Source organism: Sinohyriopsis cumingii, chromosome 9 (genome assembly GCF_028554795.1).
Source record: "Sinohyriopsis cumingii isolate HCF-2022 chromosome 9, ASM2855479v2, whole genome shotgun sequence".
Taxonomy (NCBI): domain Eukaryota; kingdom Metazoa; phylum Mollusca; class Bivalvia; order Unionida; family Unionidae; genus Sinohyriopsis; species Sinohyriopsis cumingii.
The window spans coordinates 45069362-45083340 of record NC_142969.1 but is presented as its reverse complement, the minus strand read 5'-3'; the positions used below and the strand labels follow the sequence as shown (position 1 = coordinate 45083340).

General features: G+C 35.2%; 1 protein-coding gene across 2 annotated transcripts in view; it reads left to right on the top strand.

Annotated features, from left to right (window-relative positions):
• The window catches only part of LOC149791711 (protein timeless homolog), a 133060-nt gene that overhangs the window by 92156 nt on the left and 26925 nt on the right, over positions 1-13979 (top strand). For both annotated transcript variants that reach the window (XM_089970219.1, XM_089970220.1), the window contains exons 20-23: positions 573-629; positions 2683-2752; positions 8671-8878; positions 11285-11427. In XM_089970219.1, coding sequence (XP_089826345.1) covers positions 573-629; positions 2683-2752; positions 8671-8878; positions 11285-11427 — 478 coding nt within the window. The remainder of the gene's footprint in view (positions 1-572; positions 630-2682; positions 2753-8670; positions 8879-11284; positions 11428-13979) is intronic.

Genomic DNA, 13979 nt, shown 5'->3' with positions numbered 1-13979 from the left:
GGGTACTATTTAGCATCAGACAGTCGTACCCTACCAGTGTTTACAAAGGGTACTATTTAACATCAGTACAGTAGTCTAACATGCTTTTTCATGGTACTTTGTTAAAAATTACATATGTGAAGTTGATTTTTTGGAAAAATTCCTACCTTTATTTTCTCATAATTTTACTTGCTGAATTGCTTGAAAAAGAATCACTTAAGAATTATCAGTCATATTTTTGCTGTCATAGCTACAAATGTTCTTATGTGCTTATATATGCACATCATCATTATGACTGGTAAGGCATTGTCCTATGATGTCACATGCATGTGTTTATATTCATTATGGCGAATGTTAAGTCATTTATTGTTACAGTTTATAGTGCACTCATTCATGAAATCTACATTTGTTATCTTCTCATTTGTGAAGCAACAATAATGTTTCTCTTGACATAATAAATGGTAAGTGTAGGCATAAGCGATTATCATAAATTCACATATGTCTGATATCAAGGAACTCGTTACGCTAACTGGTGACTTTCACGATTTATGCAATTATGAATTATTCTGCAACAAATGAATGTTTAATTGTAGGTCCAGCGACTGAGATTCCAGAAGTCACTGAACAGGAGGAAATAGAGCAAGAAGACGGCAAGTCCATTTAATTTTCTGATATTGTTTTTCTGCCATTTTTATTCTTGCATAAAGTGGCAGCGCTATAATTTAGTTAGAGATATCAAAAGTTTGGGAAATTGTATTAAATGGTTAGGACTAATGGTTACTCCGGTATCCAATCAAAGGGAAATTGTATTAACTGTGAATCTGAACTGCTTTGTTGTAGGTTCACACATTCCAACCCCAAAGAGAGGTATAAGTGTAATTTATTACCAATATAAGCGACAAAAAAGTATAATCTGACCATAAAAAGAGCAGTCTATATATTACATGCCATGGGCTACAGAAAACTGAAAAACGTACATATTTATTTTATTTAAAGTACTTTTTTTGGTGTTATTTACATGGCTCTGCAGTGACATATTTTGTCACAAATCAGCTAAATCTGTGGATCAGTAAGTACAAGAGCATAGACACAAAAGAAATTGATACATTTTTTATCCATAATACTTTAACTAGTCTACAGTAAACTTTGGTGCAATGTATTTTTAAGTTTAACAAAATCCCTCCCCTCTAACATTTTTCAGTCATATAACATTCATTAGTCACATCGATACAGACTGTTTTTTAATGATATCGGGCACCATTTATTTTCAGTTTACATATATAGTACCAAAATAGAATGAATCTATGACAAGTGGTTTCATATTCAAGAATCTCGTCTATTTTCTTGGAACTGTTTCATGTAAAATTAATGCATAAATTACCATATTTACACTCGTAAATTTTAGATAGGTTTTTTTTCTCTCAATGTTATTAAATAACATATTTTCATTATATGTAAATATTTCAGTTAAAAATTTAATTCAGTATAGTTGTCCATTTCATTCATTCTTTCCTAACATGGTATAAGAAGTGCATGTTACGGTAAACTGTTTTTTTTTTGCCTTTGCAGTGACAAAAATATCTGTCTTGGGTTTCTCACTAATAAAAAAAAGAGCCCAGTAAACAAACATGTCAACAGTGGCTCTGACTTGAACAGCTAATACTCGTTCCAAGGCCACTAACAGACTTTTGTTAAACCGGACATTCATATTGTGCTTTCTTTTATTTGAATTGTAGTACGAATTTAAATTTTAATTTGTCAACTTTTTCTTAATCAACACTTATTGTCGCAGTTGGCAAAAGGTATTGACCTAATTAGTGTCATCAGGTTCTCAAAACAAGCACGCTTAAGTTGCTTGAAATATGTCACACGAGCCATGGACAGGCGCGAAGTTAAGACAGTCTAGCTTTAAATGTCAGTCTTGATTCTTAAATAGGTCATGCGAGAAAGGAATGAAGTGTCCTCCCTGGTATTATTTTATAGTACATGTATGACAAGTAAATTGTAAGCAACCATACGAGCCCCTTTTAATTCTGAATAAATGCGCACATGACACGAGCCTCGAACTGTAATCGTTTTATTCTGTCTTGATCTGTGCTTGGAATACTTTTTTTAAACGGGTACCCAGCTGTTCCTTTTATTACCTGGGTTATTATTAATGGACAAGTACCCAGGTACCCATTGGCATCTTTACATTCAGTATCATCATAATGCATTGTCAGATACAGGTCACCAACCTTATATTGAAAAAGAAAGATTGTCAGTATAGTCTGTAGCTTTGAGATATCCCGGACCTCCTTCGTCATGCCTCCATTATTAGTACCAAATGCTAGTAAAGAGTGGTATGTATACCATTGTTATTGCATCATCAGCGTCGCTACATTTCAATCAGTTCATTTTTGTCAGGTATAAGTAGTAACGATCTGCAGTCAGTGGTCAGCAAGGAAAAAAAAATTAGAATTTATGGGGAGCTCTGACCTTGGCCAGACACTTGTCTTAGGTGAATTTGTTATAGAAATGGAATAATCATATTATTGTGATATCATAGTGTCACTATTGGGGTACAACTTCAGGAACACAATAACATCACTAGTAACCTGTATCAGTGTGATGATGATGATTTTGGTAGTAGTTGTGATGGTATGTGGTGTCAGCAGTTATGTTGACTGATGACAACAATGATTTGGTTGATGTTTATTTCAGATGAGCAAGAGGAGGTTGCAGAAGTGGAGAAGGCAGAACAGGAATTTGACTTCAAAGATTTTGTCATGAAGTAAGTCCGTGTTTATTAGGTCATTGTAAAAGTTATTTGAATCAAATTATTTCTACCATTTGCAGATATTTTATAATTGATTGTGTCCATCATTGTTTTCCTCTGTTTTCTTATAAATGAATTCCATCTATATTGATTGAGGAGTAGTTGCTATGGCATTTCACAAGGAGTAGTTATCTAGTTATCACACTTGCTATGACATTTCACAAGTAGTTATCACACTTGTTATGACATTTCACAAGGAGTAGTTATCACACTTGCTGACATTTCACGAGTAGTTATCACACTTGTTATGACATTTCACAAGTATTTATCACACTTGCTATGACATTTCACAAGTAGTTATCACACTTGCTACACTTGCTATGACATTTCACAAGTAGTTATCACACTTGCTATGATATTTCACAAGTAGTTATCACACTTGCTATGACATTTCACAAGTAGTTATCACACTTGCTATGATATTTCACAAGTAGTTATCACACTTGCTATGATATTTCACAAGGATTGTTAGTTTACACTGAATAATTCAGATCCTGAATACAGGCTCACATTACAGGTGGAGTGAGGATCAGTACTTACAGTGTCACTGTTGATAAAATGGGATAAAACCTGTATGATAGCTTCTGTTTCTTGTTGACATCTATTTAATTGTGTTACCACTCATATTATATGAATGTGACATATAATTGGATGTTTTGTTATTTAGTCACTAAACATCAATCAGCCATTGTATTTTTGTGGGATTAAACTTTAGATTTGCAATATCGTATTCTGTCGGCAAATTATACATCATCTGCAAGATAGTTGGATTTGTCTTTTTATCCTACATTGAATGTTGACCAAAGCCATTTTCCTCTTGCATAAAAAATTTCAAGATGAATATCTCTGCCTCAGTATTATATTAATTTTTGTTTAAAAGTCAAAGCAAGTATAATAATAATAATGAGGATTTTGTATAGCGCCTAATCCTTAGAAGCTCTAAGCACTTTACAACATTAGACAACACCTATAAGATAAAAAAACATATAATAATATTATTACAAAAACAAACACCATGAAATTAGAAAAACATGAATAAATAGAAAACGCTGAGAATATTTCAGGTAGGAAACATTATTAGGTCTTTAAGTTTGTTCTTGCAGTCGAAATAAGTGAGTTTTGAGAGCCCTCTTGAATGTGATCACTGTTTCTTTGTGTCTAAGTTCAGTGGGCAATTCATTCCACGTTGCTGGGCCCTGGTATGCAAAAGAACACTGTCCATATGACTTTGTTTTCATAGTGGGAATAATGAGTATACGATTGTCAGAAGAGGAGCGTAAGTATCTTGCTGGTGTATACACATGGGTGAGGTCAGATGGGTATGTTGGACTAGAGTCCAACAGTGAAACGTAGCACAGAGAACAAATTTTGTGTTTGATTCTAGATCGAATGGATAGCCAGTGTAGGGTACAGAGCAGTGGGGAGGTGTGCTCTGATCGTGGTACTCTGAGTATGATCCAAGCAGCTGTGTTTTGAACTTTTTGAAGTTTCTGGAGTAGATATTGAGATGAACCAGACAGAACTGAGTTACAATAGTCCAGTCTTGAAAGTACTAATGAACACACAAGTGTTTTAGTGGCATCAACTGAAAGATATTTGCGAATTGAGCTGATACGTCTCAGCTCAAGATATGCAGCCTTGCATATGTTCATGACATGTTGGTGCAATGTGAGAGTACTGTCCAGAGTAACACCTAGGTTTCGTACTGATTGTGTGAATTTATTGTTGGGTTGCTGATATTTATTTTTGAGGTAAAGGATGTGAATGAGAAAGTCTTTGTGAAATAGTGAAATATGAAATAATTGCATCCTAATTGGATTTCAACAGTTGTTTATTAGATTTTGGGATGGACTTTTCCTTGTAATGGTAAATCAGTGAATATAATTTTATTAACTTTTACCATTATAATGATATCATATGTTATGAATTGTTCTAAACACAGTGGCATAAATCTTCACAATGTGACATGGTAACATCATTTGAGTTACCATGAGTACTCGCTTATAAGTCCAGTCTGACTGCAAACTGCACAGACCCAGATCTGCTGTTGCATAATGATGGGTTCAGATCTGGGTCTGTGCAGTTTATTGTGAGTAATCATTAGAACAAACAAAATAACCCTAGTCTGCAGGTGCATTATGCTACAGCAGATCAGGATCTTTGTTGTTTGCAGTTTGACTTGACTTATAAGTGAGTATATATGACATACAAAGACCTTACAAAGTGTGATCAATAGAATTTCCAACTTTGACATGAAATTTATTTAAGACTTGTGGAATAAAACATTTTTGCTATTCAGTGAATTTTTGGATTTTTCAATAATAAAATTTCAATAATTCACTGAAATGAAATATTGATTTTTTTTTCCTTCTCTAAATAACTTTTTGTTAAATAAACATTGATAGCGTTATGACCAAAGAATGTCATTCACCATCTATCACTTAGTTTCATGGAAACATGTCATCCTGTCAAACAGGATCCCCTAAATCCCATATTTAAATTTTTTTCCTCAATTTTTTTCCTGCCAGGTATATATTTCCATACATACCAACCATCACGGTTTTGGCATAATCATTACCTTTTTTTCCACTAAATTATGCCTTACATGTAAATGTATTCAGATTAAAAGTTTTCAGTATATCCCCACCCAAAAAATTTAATCATTTATTTTCTCATTTTTATTAACATCAGATTAATTTTTCAGACCGTATTTTAGAAAAGATGGCTTCTATGTAACTACGACATAAGAGTACGCATGTCCGTAGACTTGCATGCACTTTCCTAACAGTATTATATTCTATAGTAGCTGCCCTATTTGCAAGAAACATGCTGGTTTCTACTTAAACTTTTGACCTCAGTTTTTATTTATAGAAGCTGTATGGCTTAGGAGAGAACAGACTGGTTTTCTAATTTGTAATTTTTGCTCACAGTTTCTTTGTTCTAACTCATCCGCATTGCGTCAACTGCGGCAAAGAACACCATGCTAGTTCAAAGGAATGCGACACATGGAAACAGGAGAAGGAAATCCAGAGGGTTAAATACACGTCCAACATCCCCATTCCAGAGGCCAGGAAGCTTGTTCAAGCTAGATCACTCCCCGGCCCATCCTTCTCAACTGTAGTGAAGAGCAGCTAAAAAGCAACGAAAGACGCCCAAACTCAAACGAACCCACCTGAATCCCATTCCGACTCGAACATCCCGCACTCTAAACCCCAGAAAAACTCAACATCGACGCAAACAACACTCAACAATACTCCACCACCAAGATCACCAAATAGCAAGAAAAAGTCACAAACAAATAGGCAGCAAAAGGGGTCTGATGACCCCATAAAGCTGCACAATAGGTTTGGAGACTTAGAGGACATGGATGCAGAAGAATCTACTCCATGTCCTCAAGGTAGCTCCAGACCTAACAACAAAAAATACACCCCCGTACTTCCTCCAGATAAATAACCAAACAGATTGCCTCCGCGAAAGGTCTAACCTAGCTCCAGAATCTTCAATATAAACTTGTAGTGAAGAACACCATTTTACAATGGAACTGTAGAGGACTTAAAGCCAACTACCATGATATTCTTCTGCTTTTAAACGAACATGATCCTGCAGTACTATGTCTTCAGGAAACATTTTTGAAAAATACAGATAACATCACACTTAAAAACTACTCCCTGTTTGACAACTACTCTCAAAATGTTGACAAGGCCTCAGGAGGAGTCTCTGTTATTGTGAACAACAGAGCCCCTCATAGCGTCTTCCCTTTAATCACAAATTTACAAGCCATTGCTATAAGCGTCACTCTTCATCGAGTGATTACATTTTGCTCTATTTACTTACCACCAAACACTAACCTAGTACCAAACGAATTAGACGACCTTGTTCAACAGCTTCCCGCGCCATTTGTTTTACTCGGGGACTTTAATGCCCATAACATGTTATGGGGATCAAATCATAAGTGACAGAGGTCACAAAGTTGAAGACTTTATTTCTAGACATGATCTGTGTCTATATAACATCAAAACACCAACATATTTACACCCAGGAACGGGTACTTATACATGCATCGATATGACAATTTGTTCTCCTTCGCTGCTTTTGGACTACGAATGGAAGGTCGCTGATGACCTTCACAGCAGTGATCACTTTCCAATATTCCTTGAAAATATTAATTCTACAATTGATGACGTAATTCCACAATGGAATATAAAGAAGGCCGACTGGACTAAATTTGAAACACTCTGTAAAACTAGGGTCGATATAGGACCTTTTATAATTTTTTAAAAAAAAGATTATACAAATAACATTTTGTTTGGCGCTAAATAGTCTAACAGTGCTGATGCGCTGTTAAAAATAAAATCAATCAATCAATCATTGTTCTAACTCATATCTTTGATAGAACAAATCTGTAGATATTTGGCACTAAATGTCAAGTATGATTTATTCTAAATGATGCGCGTGTTTGAGCAAAAATGTTTTTCAAATAATTTTACAGATGGATTAGATAAAGACAAAAAACAGATTCAAAGATGAATACATGAATTACACAATACAATGTTCCATTCTAGGGCAGCTTCATGTCCCTTGCAGGCTTTGTGAAAAGGATTTTGATATTGGTCATTGTGGTAAATCAGAAACCTTGAATTAGCTCATTTTACTAACTCCAATACTAAGATAACTTCTTTTTCACAGCAGAAATAAACTGTGGACACAAATTTTATAAAAGCAGAGGCATTATTTACCGAGTTCTTAATAGAACACGGCCTACCCCTAGCAGTAGAAGAATACGTTGGTCCTTTGTTAAAGCGGATGTTTTCTGATTCCAAAATTCTGATTGCAGAAAATATGCATGTGCAAGAACAAAATCATCTAATAGTATTAGGTGTTTAGCAGAAGATAATTCACTTAAAATTGCAGAAGCTATGAAAATTAATAAAGGAGTTACATTCTACATTTGGAAACATGTCTCCATCAGTGTACATATCAGGTTGTCCCTGTCATATGATGCACCTTGCTGCAGGAAAGGCTGCCGATAATTTAGAAGGAGAACTCCTGAAGTATCGAGATGGCGTTCTATCTGACAATGTACTTCATGCGGACAGAGTTGATATACAATGACACCATTTTTCCCACCTAAAAGACCCAATAACTGGAAGATATAAATTTCCTCTTCCTTGTCATGTTATGAAAGGAATATTGGTTCTTTACCATTCTAATGCTGACTTTGAGAGATTGTTCAGTATTGTTAACAAAAATAAAACTGAATTCAGATCCAGGCTCTGTAACCCATCAAATAGTGCACTACTGGTGTGCAAAACATTCATAGTCTCAGCTGGTACAAAGTGTTTTGAAATGCAGTATGATAGTCTGTTGCTTGTTAAAGCTCAAAGTGCTGTATATGAAAACTTGAAGCAGTAATTGATGTTAAAAGATCAGAGGGGTAAATAAATAATTTTGTACATATGCTCAGTGAATTTTATTATGTTATATGTGGATTACTCTTTCTGCTCGGATTACACTTTTTTCTCACCAGGGGTTGGCATATGTGTATTTCTCACCTGGAATTGGGAAAGTGAATCGTAATATTACTCTCTGCAATGAGTAACAATATTATTTTTCATAAATTTCATCTGTAAGAAGCACATTTTTAGATATCTGATTATTGTATACTACAAACACTTTAAGGTCATTTACGGTTAGTTAATTTAAAGTTGAATCTAGATGTTGAGTGACATCGCTAATTGTTTGTCACAATGTTGTTTATAAATTTTGTGATGTAATGGTTAGATGCACATTCTGTAATATAATGTCATAATTGTAGTGAATGTAAAATATTTTATTTGATAACTTAAGCAAAATAATGATAATTCTGTTGATAGATTTACAAGGCCAGAGATTCTAAAGCCCTATGTTATCCTGCTCGGTGATGTTAAGAAGAACTCCACCCACACCAACCATTGTATTGTAAAGATGATGCATCGTATTGCCGTGGACCTAAAATGTTTGGGGATGATGTTTCAGGCATCACTTTTCCGAATCTTTCAACAGATTCTTCTTAGTCCACTTGCCAAAACTGACAGATTTAAGGTTTGTTTTGAGAAAGTACACAAATATGACAGATTTAAAGTTTGTCTTGAGAAAGTACACAAATATGACAGATTTAAGGTTCGTCTTGAGAAAGTACACAAATATGACAGATTTAAGGTTTGTCTTGAGAAAGTACACAAACATGACAGATTTAAGGTTTGTCTTGAGAAAGTACACAAATGTGACAGATTTAAGGTTTGTCTTGAGAAAGTACACAAACATGACAGATTTAAGGTTTGTCTTGAGAAAGTACACAAATATGACAAGATTTACAGTAAGTTGTCCCCACCATTGCAGAAATCATATCATCAGATGCTTGAGAGGGGGCTGCGGGTGGCAGAGTGGTCTAAAATGCCCACCATTACATATGACTTGCACATCTCATCTCCGTCTGCGTGAATTCGAGTCTCAGCTTAACCAGCTGTGGGTATGTGAGATAGCTTGCCAGTAGCTTGTGGGTTGGTGGGTCTTCCTGGGTTCTTAATCCACCAAAATACATTGGCTGCCATGTGCTGAAAAATGGTCTTAAACCCTGCAACTCCAAAAAGAGACAGATCTTTGATAGTCAGGTTAGCAACACTTTACTGTAAATTGATTAGACACAGAATATCTCATAATTTAATTTACATCCGACTTAAGATTGGTATTGTGGCAAATACTCATTAAGTTGGAATCCCAGCACTTATGAACAAAATGTAATCAATCTTGTATCAGAATGGACAGATCGGTTCAATAGAAATCTTTCTGAAGGAAGATGTTGCACTTTTTTCTGTAAAGGTAGGGTCTGTTCACTTTTCCCTTGTTTTTAATCCTGTGTGATTTTAGTTATATTATGTTAGTGGCATTCTGATTTAAATGGAATAGCCCTTAAGGAATATATATATTCATGTGACATTTGATTATTACCATAGATAAGTTCAATTGCAGACAATAAAGAAGCCAATCAGCTGTCAGAAGGCCTGCCTTTGTTCTACTCATGACTACAAACTGTTAAATATATTTCATTTATATATTGTGCTTGACTTTTGTCAGTGATTGTAGAACATTTACACAGCATTTGAGTTTATGGCCAGTCTTATTTACAGTTAGACCTGGTTTTTCCTTTGAAATGTTTCACATCTAGGTGAAGTGAACATGTGTATAAATGGGGATTTGATAAATAATTAATTTATATTCTATATTAGTCTGTGGGAATCAAGATAGGATCAGGCTTTGCAATTGTGTTGTTGAAATAAGATATAATTTAGGAGGAATTATTTATGTAAAATTTTTATTGGAATGACTAAAATGCTCACAGACTTTTGGATTAACATATTGCTTTGGATTTTTGCTAACTCATTCAGAGGCATTTTGGATTGCATTATTGTGTTATATCGGCACATCTAGGACAATTAGAATTGTTTTTTTTTGGTTTAATGCCATTTCTCAACGTAAGATGGGCTATACATGTTGGCCAGTATAAATGGTTGAGAAAGAACCCAGGAAACCCCAGTAAGAACCACTGCCACATGGAAAGCTACTGGCAGCTTTCTCACATACCCATGTTTGCCAAGCCTGAGACTCAAACCCACCTGTACAGAGGTGAGAGGGCAGAGAACAGTAAATAATAGTGCTTAAACCACTTGGCCACCTGCTGGGGCCCACTGTATGAATTGATTGGGGAGAATTCTATATTTGTGGACCTGTGCAAGGACATCTAGGATTATTTGGAATTTAATTCACAATACTGTGTCTTTAAAATTTTCCCTTTGTATTTTTGGGAAATAAATTATTTGTTGATTTTACATAGATTGTTCGTTTCACTTTCTGTGGCATATTTCAAGATCTAGTCATAACATAGCTATCTGCATAGACCCAGATCAGATGCATGATACGATTGCAGATCTGGATCTGTACAATTTGCAGATGTACTCAACTTATGAGCAAATATAGATGGTAGTTTATCATGGATGAGAGGAATTGTGGACTTGCAATCAAAATTGTGCAGGTATGAATCCTGCCATCAAATTAGCCTGTGTCAGACAATGCTGTTTTCTCGTGCAAGGCACTCTATTCAGATATCCTTGGCACAATATAACTTACATTTATTGCTGTGCCATAATTTTGTTTAGGATTTCTGCAATATGTCATATCATGAAGTGTTTAATTTCAGCGTTTTGTTTTTTTTTTTAACTGCTAAACGTCTCACAACATACTTTATGAATAATATTTTACTCTGATTAGATTTTCTATAATTAGAAAACAGCAATTTGCAAGTTGAAATTTTTGGTTGTTGAAATTTGATTTAATAACTTATAATGAAGCACACACGGAGCTGAATATTAATTTTGCAGATGCAGTTCGCTTTCCTAAATGGCTAACTGAAATGAAAATGTTGTTTATATTTTCTCTGGATCCCTTTGCCAGGAAATTGCCAAATTTGCCACCTTTGTGGTGCGACATTTCGTGGAAACAGCACAGAAGAATCCCAAGGTATACATGGAGTTGTTGTTTTGGAAATCCTGTAAAGAGGGATACGAGATTTTGGAAGGATATGGCACATATAGTCAGTGAGTTTTTCAAACACCACATCATAACTCCACCCACTTGACAGAATCACTTGTGTCCATATGTTTGTGATTAATGTAAGAAATATGTCTAATTAAATGAAAGTCTGTAAGATTTTTAATGATGAGAGAAGGAAGAAATTGTTAAATTTTGGGTCATGTTTCTCAACAATTGCAGAATGATTGCCATATTGAATAATTTTGTTGAAATAAGCTTTGATCATTTCGACTACTGTTTTGACTCGATGGAAATCAATAACTTGCTACTATACTGGTTATAAGTATTTAAGAAATGAAGAAATAGGATGCTGCCCTTATTTCTTTTGTAAAGCTTCTCAGTCTGGTCCTATAAGAAATAAACTTTTGGAGCATAAAAGTTAAACTCTGAACTGCAAATATCAACAGTATAAATCTAGCTAAGTAAGACATTTTGGTTTTATATTCTCAATATGGAAAATGATAATACAGTACCTGTTGTTAATATTCTTTTCCTGGTGTTCATTCCCAGTCCAAGGAGAATTCTCTCTCCTCATTCAGTAATTTGAGGTCTTAAAAACAATATGATCTCAGTCTGATGCTCATAGTCATCCATATGTCATTCTATTTTTTTTATACTTCCTGTAGTTATCACATGTTGACAAATTTCATCTGTAACAATCTTCTGGCATAATTACCTTCAGTTGTATATTTTGTACTGTATTTGATCTCTGATCACGAGTCTTTTAAGTAATTTCCTGTATATGTATCCTTTTGTCTACAGTTTTAGTTCACTTGCAGTGCTTCTTTATAATCTGTCCCCTTTCTAGTAACCAGTGTTAGAATTTATGTTACCCACCCTAAATTAGTTCCAGTTATTTGTTGTTTTTGTTATTTTCTTTCCTCCTTTTCATGAGGTATTACTTAGCGACTTTATCCCTATGGTAGCCCCCTAGGATCTGAGGAAACGGCAACATCAGTCTTTGGCTGTAGTCTTGGGCCTGTCCAAACTGGCAAAGAAGAGACCCCATTCCATGAGGTCTGTAGCTTTTCTACTTAAGTGTTTTATATAGCAACCTAAACAGACCAGTTAGTCCTAAATTAAAACTCCCTTTCACTCATCTTTCGGACTGTTCCGGTGGCCTAGTGGTTAGAGCTTAAGCCTCAGAAGCAGGAGGTCGTGGGTTTGAGCCCTGGTCGAGTCATACCAAAGACATACAAAAATGGTACTAATAGCTGCCTCACTAGGTGCTCAGCATTAAGAGGTTAGTGTTAGGACTGGTCAGCCTGGTGTCAGGATAACCTGACTGGGTGGGACATCATGCTACACATCTGCGGCATGATGCCCCAGTGCTAGACATCACTGTAAACTACCACACTGAAGACATCGTAGCGACATGACTGAAAAATTGTTAAAGCTACGTGAAAAAATCCTAATAATACTTGTCTTTCCTAAAGAAGGTGGCAATTAACTCTGTGAGTCGTACACTCTCTTGCCAGTCCCTCCTTTCCTGACACCCCAGTAGGTGTCTGTCTTTTTTAAAAGGCATGGATGGGCCTAACATGATGCTTGAATAGTTTTCAGAGTTAAAGATGATTACTGCCTTCACTTTTAAGATCGTGTAGCTCTTTCAAGGACTCCCAATTCGTTTTATCCAATCAGTTTGGAATTCCCAAGTGAAGAGGTATATAGCTTTCTAAGACCAAAGTCGGGGATTTTATTACCAGATTTTTCTGGTTTCAACTCAATTATTGATCTTTTCCCATTAAACAAGTTTCTTCAGACAAACATTTCAAGATGGATACATCTGCAGAGATGCTGCAAGGACACATAATGTAGGAATCTTGACAACTTTGTATGAATTCACACACTTGGAAAACAGTGATGTGCAAGAACTCCTGCAAATTAGTTTAAAGTTGTGTAATCTGCACAGTATTCAATTTTTATTGGACTGTTAACCTTTGAAATACTTTTCACAACATAAGTCATGCTGCTGGTTGAAGTGTCATCTGTCTCTTTTCAGGTAGGCAACTGTGTACACATCTGGTTTCTTTGACCTCACTTGAGTGGTTGTGGAACTAAATTTGATTCATTGTTGGGCCCATGAACAAGCATTCTGTCATAGTTTGATCCTTGAATCAGGGAAGTTTTTCAAATGTGTATCAAATACGGGGCTACATACAAGACCAAAATGGTTGATTTGCAACATTCTTCATCTTCAGATGATGGTTTTGTTGACGAGAAGGATGATGACAGTAGATTTTAATGCTATGAACTATATCAGATTATTGGAGCTGGGAAAGTGTTAATGAAGATACTCCTGAATGATTCTGAACCTGAAAATGATCTTGAATATGAGTGATGTAAATGCTGGATGGACAAACACAGACGGCATGCAGGCCAACCCCTCCTTCAATGGTATTTCAAAATTAAATGTAGAAAAGGCAAAATATCTAGCCTAATTCAAATACAGACAATTTGAAAAGATAGTGCAGTTTTCAGAGAATTGCAGAATCTTATGCTATGAAACTATATAGCCTATATGTTTTAAGAAAAAGTAATTTGATTAAAATATCTG